This window comes from Scyliorhinus torazame, chromosome 17 (genome assembly GCF_047496885.1).
Source record: "Scyliorhinus torazame isolate Kashiwa2021f chromosome 17, sScyTor2.1, whole genome shotgun sequence".
Lineage (NCBI taxonomy): Eukaryota > Metazoa > Chordata > Chondrichthyes > Carcharhiniformes > Scyliorhinidae > Scyliorhinus > Scyliorhinus torazame.
In genome coordinates, this window is record NC_092723.1 from 140454272 (window position 1) to 140466577 (window position 12306).

General features: G+C 47.3%; 1 protein-coding gene across 1 annotated transcript in view; it reads left to right on the forward strand.

The window, feature by feature from the left end:
- usp31 (ubiquitin specific peptidase 31) overlaps positions 1–12306 on the forward strand; it is a 202524-nt gene that overhangs the window by 126716 nt on the left and 63502 nt on the right. The window contains exon 5 of the mRNA XM_072481189.1: positions 1048–1183. Within this exon, the coding sequence (XP_072337290.1) occupies positions 1048–1183 (136 nt within the window). The remainder of the gene's footprint in view (positions 1–1047; positions 1184–12306) is intronic.

The window sequence follows — 12306 nt, forward strand, 5'->3', positions numbered from 1 at the left end:
ATTAGGGCAACACAAGGTACGCAATGTGAAATGATAGATTAAAGGATGAGCAGAGTTGGAGCTTGCAGAAACATGACCGCACCTGTGCTCACATCCTCCCCCTCCCCCCCATGCTCTTTTATTTAAAAAAATTATGACTCTTTTCTAACAAGAGTGTATATTGGTGTCATGGACTGTTTAGAACTTGCAATAAAGTAGATAAAAAACAAATACTGCAGATGCTGGAAATCTGAAATAAAAATAGAAAATGCTTGACAAACTCAGCTGGTGTGGCAGCATCTATGGAGAGAAAAACAGTTAACGTTTTGGATCTAAATGGTCCTACTACAGAACAATAACTCTGGTTCTCTCCACAAATGCTTCCAGACCTGCTGAGTTTATCAAGCATTTTCTGTTAGTGCATTAATGCAGTATTGAGAAGGGCGATGAGCAACAGCCCCAGGCATCTTGCCTCCCTGCAGCATCGGTGACCAGCTATTTTGAGTTTTGTTGAAAATAGTTTTGGGCTTGTTTTCCACCAACTTGTTGCTGATGTAGCCACTTCACACCATCAACTGCTGGAGTTCTGGAAGTCTACTGATTCACATGGCAGCTTCTGCCACCAACCATTGACCAGGCCAACAACACTAGGAGAATAAATAATCAAAGAAGAAAATATCAGCACCAGTGGAATTGGGGATTTGCCTGTGAATGCCAGACATTGGCTGTGAATGTGTGGCCTATGGGTTGAAGCTTGGACTCTGCTGGAAGAAGTTAGGAAAGGTCTGCAAGGTAGGAGAGGATAGGAATAGGTTGCACAGGGTGGGCAAGAGTGGATAGGAAAATATTGCAAGGATTGGGGGAGGGGAGAGATGGGAATAGATTCCACAGAGAGGATGAGCTGAATCTGCTGGCATATTTGTTCCCATTTGTCTTTCTCATCAACCTCTTTGTGTTTGATTTATTTTGATTAGACCTGGTTTCCATGATAAAGCCCTATATTAATCATGGGTGCAAGTTTGTTTATTGCTGACTGGTAATAAATGTATCTTATCTCTTCTTTTGCAGGCCATTGAATATCACTGTGGTTTATGAAGGAAAATGTTCGCATTGCATGCGCATTGGGGTAGCTGTTCCACTGTCGTGTACAGTGGGCAAACTCCGGGAGGCGATATCACAAGAAACCAAAATCCCCGTTGATCAGGTAAACATACATTTGATTTTAATGCATTAAGATTAGTCCATTTTTTTTGAGCCTGTGACTATTACAAATCCATATAGTGTAAGTAGACGGTTTAGGCTCTGTAACCTGGGGGAAGGGCCACTCTGAATGCCAAATTATTTATTATTTTGTGTGCCCCACATCATGTCATCTTTAAACTACTCTCTAGCTTTGTGGAAAATCCCTTTGTTGAAGTGCTGCTCCGCGGGGGTCCTCAGCGAAGTCTTTTTCTATTGACACAGCATAACATGAAGGGCACCGCATTTAAAAGGGAACCGTAGTCTCAATCAGATGGTAAAACAAACCAACCTCGGCCATGCCTGAGCTTGCACCACAAGGAACCTTCCGCGTGATGTCGGTGAACTGTGTCTACTTTGCTCCGTGGGAATGCCTGTCTCCTGGGATCTCTGGACAAGCTCTTCAACTAAGAATTTTTCCACAAAGGAAGGAGGCAGTTAAATTCCACTGTGGGGCACAGAAAGGGGTAAGTGTGTTACATTGGCAGTACCACCCCTGCAGCTACCTCCTCTTAAGGGATGCACCAACAATGTGACGTTCCTTTTATCCAAACACATTTTTAAAAAATGTTCTTAATGTCCTCTCTGCTGGCTGTAAGGATTCTGTGTCATGAGCTTGGATAGTCTGAACCCAAATGCTCAGCATGCTGGAGTCTACAACTTAAATTAATCCTTAGTTTGTCACCAAGTTGCCCATCTCACTTGAGAAGTGTTGGGATGGCTGAGGGGATGGGTGGTGGATTAGTAAATGGGCCTTCCAAGTTTGTACCTTGAAAGTAGAGGGGTTTTACTGTATATTTAATTGCATTGTACCTGACCAGGGAATGCTAGCTGCAACATTGGGTGTTTTGAAATAATTAACTTTTTCACCAACATCCCTTATCTTGATGAGCATAAGGTGATCCTTCTCTTTAATCTTTATCTTTACTGCAACAGCAAGAAATTGTATTTATATAGCACCTTTACCCTAATAAAGCATCCCAAGGTGCTTTACAGAAGCATTATAATATAAAATGACACCAAACCATATAAGACAATATTAGGGCAGATAACCAGCTTGGTCAAAACACTAGGTTTTAAGGAGCAACTTGTAAGAGAAAAGCAAGGCAGAGGTGTTTTGGGAGATCCCAGGCAGCTGAAGGCTAGGCCACCAATGGTGGTGCAATTAAAACCAGAATGTTCAAGAACAGTATTAGAAGAGTGCCGATATCTGAGCATTACTGGGCCGGAGAAATTGAGGGGTGGGGGTGGCAGGGTGGCAAAGCCATGGGTGGATTTTAAAACCAGGATGAAAATTTTAAAATCAAGATGCTGTTCAACTGGGAGTCAATACAATTGAGAGAACACGAGGATAATGGGTGAACTGGACTTGGTGAAAGTTGGGGCATGGCAGTAGAGTTTTGGATGAAGTAGAATTTATGGAGGGGAGAACTTGAGGCTGGTCAAGGGGTGCAACTGAATAGTCAAAATAGTCAAGTCTAGGGGTCACATTTAGAAAGGGGAGGATCAGACTTTCAGCAGCCAGTGAGCTGAGGCAGGGGTGGAGTCAGATAGCAATATGGAGGTGGAACTAGGCGATCTTCATGATTATATGGATATGTGCCCATCTTTGTTCACATCTCTGTCATATTTGACCCAGTCTAGTTCAGCCTCAGATGGTGTCAGAATGAAGTCAGTGACTATGCAATGGATTTTGTGGTGGAGACCGAAGAGAGTACCTTCAGTCTCAATGTTTAGTAGGAGGAAATTTCTGTTCATTCTGTGTTGAATGTTTTCCTATGCTGCAGAGATGTGGAGACGGAGGAAAATGAAGTTGGGATGCACAGAGCCAGGCGTTGTTCAAATTGGAATTTGTAAATGTAATTTTTTAAAATCAAAGGGCTAGAGAGATGAGCCACTGGAGTTAGAGAGGCAGACTGAGAAGGATGTTGAGGAGGATAGAAAACACTCATATGAGGTGCTATTAGTGTAAAGAAGAAGACGAGGTTGGTGTTAAACTACTGAGGTCAAAACTATTGGTTTGCTGGGCAGCACAGTGGCGCAGCGGTTAGCACTGCTGTCTCACGACGCCGTGGTCCCAGGTTCGATCCTGGCTCTGGGTCACTGTCTGTGTGGAGTTTACACATTCTCCCCGTGTTTGCGTGGGTTTCGCCCCCACAACCCCAAGATGTGCAGGCTAGGTGGATTGGCCACATTAAATTGCCCCTTAATTGGAAAAAATGAATTGGGTACTCTAAATTTATTTTAAAACAAAAAAAAAACTATTGGTTTGCTGTTTTGTGTAAAGTACCGCAGGCTCCCAAGTGCATTCCTTCTCCGGATAGTTAACACTTAAATATTGCGTGAATTTGTGGGTGTAAAATTGTTTGGATGTATGCAACACATTTCTCAATTCTATTTCATCCATATTGTAAGAAAAAATTTGATTTACAAAGCTTCCCCCATGCCCTCCAAAAGCCCTTTACAACCAAACAGCTATTTTTTGAAATGTAATCACGGTTATGTAGTGAAATGCAGTCGCCCAAAGTCCCACAAACACCATAAAAGCAAAATACTGTGGGTGCTAGAAATCTGAACTATAAACAGAAAGTGCTGGAAATACTCAACAGGTCTGGCAGCATCTGTGGGGTGATGGGGGTGGGGTTGAAGAACAAAAGGGAAGATCTGGGAAAGGCTAATGGGTGGGAGAGATTAACGGCAGAATAATAAACAAATCTGCCTGAAAGCAAAATCATGAAAACAAGATACAGACTAGTGAAAAAAACTAAAATGGAGGTTAGTTCATGGCCTGAAGTAGTTGTACTCTGTGTTGAGTCCAGAAGGCTGTGAAGTGCCTAATTAGGAGATGAGGGTGCTGTTCCTCAAGCTTGTGTTGAGCTTCATTACAGCAGGCCGATGACAGAAATGTGAGCGAGAGAACAAGGTGGTGAATTAAAATGGCAAGCACCCGGAAGGTCAGGGTCATGCTTATGCTTTGTGTTCCGAAAAGCAGTCACCCAGTCTGTGTTTGGCCTCCACATTGGAGAGGATACTACAGTGAATACAATATACTAAATTGAAAGCAGTACAAGTTAATTGCTGCTTTACCTGAAAGACGTGTTTGGGTCCTTGGGAGAGTGAGGAGAGAGGAGGCAAAAGGGCAGGTGTCAGACCTACTATGATTGCATGGGAAGGGGCCAAGGTGGTTGGCTGTGATAGAACAGTGTACCAGAGTGTTGTGGAGAGAACCGCCCCTTCGGCACGCTGATGAGATGAGAGGGAAAGATTTGTTTAGTGGTGTCCCACAAGCAACAATGAGGTGTTGATGTAGCCCCTCAAATCTGTCCTGCCATTCATTCAGATCATGGCTGAACCTCTAGCTCAGCTGTACCATCCTACAGTTATCCACAAATCCCTTGATATCCTTAGTATGCAAAAATTTGTTGATCTGACTTGGAGCATACTCAACAACTGAGCATTAACAGCTTTCTAGTGTTGAGAATTCAAAAGGTTCAAAACCCTTTTGAGCAATTTGAGGGGTGAAAGCTGATAAAGAATTGTGTGTTTTGGAATTTCTCTTAAAGCAGGTGAGGCCTAGGTTTTAAAAAAATATATATTTTTATTCTCTTTTATCACATTTTCTCCCCAATTTACACCCACCAACAATAAACAACAATCAGCAACAAATATATCAATCCCCATAACAATAACAACGATCCGATCCTCCCACCAACACCCAAACATTAGCCCGCATGTTTACATAACCAAATGACAAAAAAGAATCCGGGATTACCCATACTCGCCCTTAATACACACAGCCCCCCCCAACCCTCCCCCCCAACTAATGTTCGATGTTATCCAGTTCTTGAAAGTGCATAATGAATAATGCCCATGACTTGTAGAACCCCTCCGTCCTTCCCCTCAGTTCAAACTTAACCTTCTCAAGAGTCAAGAATTCCAACAGGTCCCCCCGCCACGCTAGGGCACAGGGTGGAGAGGCTGCTCTCCATCCCAACAGGATCCACCTTCGGGCGATCAACAAGGTGAAGGCTACGATATCTGCCTCCGCTCCCGTTTCCAACCCTGGCTGGTCCGACACCCCGAATATGGCCTCCCAGGGACCCGGGTCCAGTTTCACATGCACCACCTTGGAAATTACCCTAAAAACCTTCTTCCAGTCATCCTCTAGCATTGGACAGGACCAAAACATATGAACGTGATTAGCGTGGCCCCCACCCCCTCCCCCCGCAACGCTCTCACATCTTCTACTCCTTCAAAGAATCGGCTCATCCTCGCCCTCGTGAGGTGTGCTCTGTATTACCACCTTCAGTTGTATCAGCCCCAACCTCGCACATGAGGTGGAGGCATTTACTCTCCGGAGCACCTCACACCAGACATCCCTCCTCTTAACCTCTCCCAACTCTTCCTTCCACTTTGCTTTGATCCCTTCCAGTGGTGCCTTATCGTCTTCTAAAATTACTCCGTACACCGCTGACAGTACCCCCTTCTCCAGTCCCCTTGTCAGCACCTCCTCCTGCAATGTGGAGGCCGGTTCCTCTGGGAAGCTCTGTATCTCCTTTCTGGCAAAATCTCAAACCTGCATGTATCTAAACATTTCTCCCTGCTCCAGCTCATACTTCGCTTCTAGCTCCCTCAATCCTGCAAACCGACCCCGAAGAAACAAATTGTTTAGCGTCCTAATCCCCTTCTCATCCCATTTCCGAAAATTTCTATCCCACCTCCCAGACTCAAATCTGTGGTTCCCCCGAATTGGCATTTTCCCTTGACCCTGCCCCCAACCCGAAGTGTTGGCAAAACTGCCTCCAGATTTTCAATGAAGCTATTATTACCAGACTCCCTGAATATTTCACCGGAGCTATCTGGAGCGGCGCTGTTGCTAGTGCCTTCAGTCCCGGCCCCTGCACAAACTCTTATGGACTGACTTCATTAACACTACACCCTGTATGCTTCATCCGATGCCAGTGCTTATGTAGTTACATTGTATATGTTGTGTTGCCCTATTGTGTATTTTCTTTTATTCCCTTTTCTTCTCGTGTACTTAATGATCTGTTGAGCTGCTCGCAGAAAAATACTTTTCATTGTACCTCGGTACACGTGACAATAAACAAATCCAATCCAATCCAATTCTGACCCACTGGGAATCAATCCCTCTGACCCAGCTCCGCACTTTCTCCACATTCTCCGCCCAGTACATCAGGTTCGGAAGACCCAAACCCCCTGCCTGCCTTCCCCTCTGTAGCGGCACCTTTCTCACTCTGGGCACCTTCCTTCCCCATATGAATGAGGTAATCCTTCCCTCAATCTCCCTGAAAAAAGCCTTTGGCAGGAAAATCGGTAGGCATTGAAAAATAAACAGAAATCGCGACAACACGTTCATTTTAACCATCTGTACCCGACCCGCCAGTGACAGAGGGAGACCATCCCACCTTGCCAGATCGGCTTTCACTCTCCCCACCAAAGTAGAGATGTTGTACCTGCGAAGCCTCCCCCACTACCGGGCAACCTGCACCCCCAGATACCTGAAGTGAGTCCCTGCTCTACAGAATGGTAGCCCCCCCCATCCCTGCCCCCACCACCGGCCGAGACACCACAAAATACCCATTCTTGTCTAGGTTCAGCTTGTACCCCGAGAAAGACCCAAATACTCGTAGTAGCTCTAATATTCCCCCTATCGACACACTCTGTTCCGACACATATAACAGCAAGTTGGCGGCATATAAGGACACCCTATGCTTTATCCCCCCCCCCCGCACTATTCCTTTCCATGCTCCCGAACTTCTTAATGCGATGGCCAACGGCTCAATCGCAAGTGCAAACAGCAGAGGGGACATAGGACATCCCTGCCTCGTCCCACGGTGGAGAGAAAAATATCTCTAGCTGATGTTGTTTATGCGAACACTGTAAATTCTATGATAGGACAAAGGTTCGGCACATCGTGGGCCGAAGGGCCTGTTCTGTGCTGCATTTTTCTATGTTCTAACACTCTCCCTCGGCTCCTTATATAGTAGCTTTAGCCAGTTCACAAATCTTGGTCCAATCCCAAACTGCTCCAGAACTGCCATCAAGTACCCCCATTCTACCCGGTCAAACACCTCCTCGGCGTCCAATGCCACAACCACCTGTTTCCTTCCCTTCCGCCGGTGCCATAACGACGTTCAAAACCCTCCTAATGTTCGAAAAAAGCTGCCTCCCTCTCGCGAACCCTGTCTGATCCTCCCCTATCACCTTCGGGAGGCACTCCTCCAGCCTACCCGCCAGTACATTCGCCAATACTTTTGCGTCCACATTCAGAAGTGATATGGGCCTATACGACCCACACTCCGTTGGATCCTTATCTTTTTTTTAGCAACAGGGAAATCGATGCCTGCCCCAAAGCTTATGGCAACACCCCCTTCCCTATCGCCTCTTCAAACATCCCCACCATCAGGGGTGCCAGCTTATCCTTGAATTTTTTATAATATTCCGCCGGAAACCCATCCGGCCCTGCCACCTTCCCGGACTGCATCCTCCCAATCGCATCCTTTATCTCCTGCTCCACTATTGCTCCTTCTGATGTAGCCCTGTCCCCCTCCCCTAGCCTCGGGTACTCCAACCCATCTAGAAATTCCTGCATCTCACGGTCTCCCCCAGATGGCTCTGACCTGTACAACCTCTCATAAAACTCCTCAAAACCTTGTCAATCAGATCCGGAGCCACCACCAACTTCCCTGCCCTATCCCTCACCTGAAGAATTTCCCTTGCCGCTGCTTCCCTCCGGAGCTGACCTGCCTTATCTCCATGTTCATAAACTACACCCCTTGCTCGTCTCAGTTGGCGCACCGCCTTCCTGGTAGACAGTCGGTCGAAGCTCGCCTGTAGTTCCTTCCTCTTTTCCACCTTCGCTGGTCCCCATCTTCTGCATAACTCCTATCTACCTCCAACATCTCATCTATTAACCTCTGCCGCTCCAACCTCTCCTCTTTGTCCACCCTGGCCTTCAACAAAATTATCTCACCCCTCACCACCGCCTTTAGAGCCTCCCAGACAACTGCCTTCGACACCTCATCCGTCCAGTTGAAACCTACATATTCCTTAATTACCTTTTCAATTTTCTCACAGAACACTTGGTTCCCCAAAAGCCCCACATCCAGTTTCCACCCCGGCCTCTGCGCTACCCCCTTCTCCAGCACCATATCCACCCAATGCGGAGCATGTTCTGACATTGCAATTGCCGAGTATTCCGACCCCTTAACCCCAGCCAGCAAAGCCTTCCCACCACAAAAAAGTCGATCCGCGAGTATACCTTATGGACTGCTGAGAAAAACGAGTACTCCCGTTCCCTTGGGTGCAGGAACCTCCAAGGGTCCACCCCTCCCATTTCCACCATTAGCCCAGCCAGCGCCTTCACCCCCCCCTGATGGGACCAGCGAGCGCGGCCGTGACCTGTCCAATCTTGGCTCCTTCACCAAGTTCCAGTCCCCCCCCCCACAATCAGTTTGTGTGTGTCCAAGTCGGGGACTGCCCCAAACATCTTCTTCGCGAATCCCACATCGTCCCAATTGGGACCGTATACACTTAACAGCGCCACTAATCTCCCCTCCAGCGCCCCTGTCACAATCACACATCTACCCCCCTGATCTGCCACCACCACCTCCATCTGGAAGCGTACCCTTTTGCTGACCAGCATCGCTACCCCTCGAGCCTTTCCGTCAAATCCAGAGTGAAACACTTGACTAACCCAGCCCTTTTTAAGTCTCACCTGGTCCTTCACCCTCAAGTGAGTCTCCTGCAGCATTGCCATATCGGCTTTCAAACTTTTAAGATGTGCAAGCACCCTTGACCTCTTGACCGGACCTCCTAGCCCTCTCACGTTCCACGTGACTATCCTAACTAGGGGTCTCTCACCCCCTCCACCCTTCTTATCCACCATCATCATACCACTGAACCCTGCCCCATAAGCCTGACCCGCCCCTGTCCATTGTTAACATCGAGCCCCTTCTCCCCTCCCCCCTCCTCCCAAGAACCCCTCCTACATTTCCCCTTGAAAAAACAACTCCCAGCATCAATCCCTTCCCTCCCCCTCTCGCTCGCCTCGTAGGCCCATTGAAGCCTGCTATCCAGGCTCCAACATCCGCAGCCCTCTCCTTACCTCACCTCCGTTCACTAGCTGATTTTAGTTAGCTAGCGCGGGTGGCTCCCCCCCGCCAAGATATATCGACCCCTTCCACCCAGTGCCAGAGAAAAAAAAAACAACCATCCAACCCATACAATTCACTAACATAAGATTTAACCGTCGCAACACAGAACGCCAATCAACCCAACCATTAACATGAACTCTGTAACAATGCAAAGAGAAGTCTTACAACACCAGGTTAAAGTCCAACAGGTTTGTTTCGATGTCACTAGCTTTCGGAGCGCTGCTCCTTTCACAGGTGAATGAAGAGGTATGTTCCAGAAACATATATATAGACAGATTCAAAGATGCCAGACAATACTTGGAATGCGAGCATTAGTAGGTGATTAAATCTTTACAGATCCAGAGATGGGGTAACCCCAGGTTAAAGAGGTGTGAATTGTGTCAAGCCAGGACAGTTGGTAGGATTTCACAGGCCAGATGGTGGAGGATGAATGTAATGCAACATGAATCCCAGGTCCCGGTTGAGGCCGCAGTCATGTGTGCGGAACTTGGCTATAAGCTTCTGCTCGGCGATTCTGCGTTGTTGCGCGTCCTGAAGGCCGCCTTGGAGAACGCTTACCCGGAGATCAGAGGCTGAATGCCCTTGACTGCTGAAGTGTTCCCCGACTGGAAGGGAACATTCCTGCCTGGTGATAGTTGCGCAATGTCCGTTCATTCGTTGTCGCAGCGTCTGCATGGTCTCGCCAATGTACCACGCTTCGGGACATCCTTTCCTGCAGCGAATGAGGTAGATAACGTTGGCCGAGCGAAGTGCTGAGGTGACCTTCCTTGATGGAGACGAGTGTGTCCAAGAATGCAATTGATTTTGGAGAGTAGTCCATGGTGAGTCTGATGGTTGGATGGAACTTATTGATGTCTGGCATCTTTGAATCTGGATATATATATGTTTCTGGAACATACCTCTTCATTCACCTGAGGAAAGAGCAGCGCTCCGAAAGCTAGTGACATCGAAACAAACCTGTTGGACTTTAACCTGGTGTTGTAAGACTTCTTACTGTGCTCACCCCAGTCCAACGCCGGCATCTCCACATCAATGCAAAGAGAAGTAAATTACAATACACATCAGTAAAAAGAAAGTTGTAGCATTTATACATTTTCCAGCTGCCCAAACACAGTCCACAGTCACTCTTCCAGTTCCGCTCCTCACATCTGACCCAAGCCTTCTCTGCCCTCACGAACGCCTCGGCCGTCTCCGCTGTCTCAAAATAAACGTCTTTGGCGTTATACGTTACCCTCAGCTTTGCGGAGTACACCATACCAAATCGCATCCCCTTTTTGTTCAATGCCGCCTTCAATCGCCCGAACACCGCTCGCCTTTTTGCCAACTCCACCTTAAAGTCCTGGTAGATCAGAACTGCAGTACCATCCCACTGCACCTCGCGCTTCTGCTTCGCCCAGCTTAATATCTTCTCCTTCATGCAGAACTTATGGAAGCAGATAATTACTGCTCTTGGTGGCTCGTTCACTTTGGGCTTCGGCCTTAATGACGATGAGCTCGGTCTAGCTCGTACCGGGAGGTGTTCTCACCCTCCCCCATCAGCTCCGCCAACTTCTTAGCGAAGTATTGCATTGGCCTTGGGCTCTCTGCAGTATTGTGTTGGCCTTGGGCTCTCTGTCCCTTCGGGCAAGCCCAAAATCCTCAAATTGTGCTGCCTTGAGCGGTTCTCCAAGTCCTCGAGCTTTGCTCGGAGCCCTCTGTTGACCTCCATCGCCCTCCGCAGCTCGTCCCCCATCGAGGTGAACTGGTCGCTGTGCTATGACGCGGCCTCCTCCACTTCCTTCATCTTCTCGCCCTGCTCTCTCACCTCGGCCGATGTCTTTGCCACAGCTCTCACCTCGGCCGATGTCTTTGCCACAGCTCTGAGGGCTAGGTTTAACATCTACAAAAGATAGCACTTGCTCAGTTTTGCATAGGAATGTCGATGATGCATCCAAATGAGACTTGAACCTATGACCGTTGGGCATTAGGGACACTTTTTGTAGTTTTGGAACGAGACTTAGTTGGGGAGTCAAATATTTGTGTCTTTTCATTCACTCATTGGATGTGGACATTGCTGGAAGGGCCGCATCTATTGTTTTATCTCTAATTGCTTTCAAGAAGCTGGTGGTGAACCGCTGCCGTGAACTGCTGTAGTCCATGTAGGTGAATGCAGTCCCACAATGCTGTTACATAGAGTGCTCCAGGACTTTGACTCTGCTTTGATGAAGGAACGATAGTATATTTCCAAATCGGTTGGCTTGTGTCTTGGAGGGGTTCTTGGAGGTGGCGGTGGTTCCATGTATCTGCTGGCCGCAACCTTTTGGGAAGTAAAGATCAGGGGCTGAGCAACGCTTTGAAGGAAACAGAACTGCAACAGTCCTGAAGTTATGAGTAAAATGTCCTTAAATTCCTGCAGTCACTTTATATATCTGAATTGTCATAAGTGCTGTCCAAAATAGGCAATTTTTTTTTCTATCTACCTTGTATCCTTGAGATGCCTGTTTGATTTAGTTGGTAGACCTCACTCCGGTGTCAGACGGTTGGAGGTTCAAGCCTTCCACTTGGATTGTATAATATCAGCTGACGATATTGAGTGTGTGTCATTTATTTGAGCTATTTACCAAAGATCATGTTCTGCCTGTTGATTCAGTGGCACTACTTTCAGAGCAGCGATTTGGGAGTTCTTCATTCGTAAAGTCTGGGCCATTTGGCCCACTAGTTCATGCTAGTATTTATGCTCCTTCTGAGTCTCCTCCCACCCCTCTTCATCCAGCACCATCAATGTAGCCCTCTATTCCTTTAATCCCTCATGGTTATCTAGCTTCCCCATAAATTTTATTTGTGGTAGCTATTCCATGTGGGAGCATGTTACACATTCTAACCACTCTCTGGATAATATTTCTTCAGAATTCTCCATGATGGCACAGTGGTT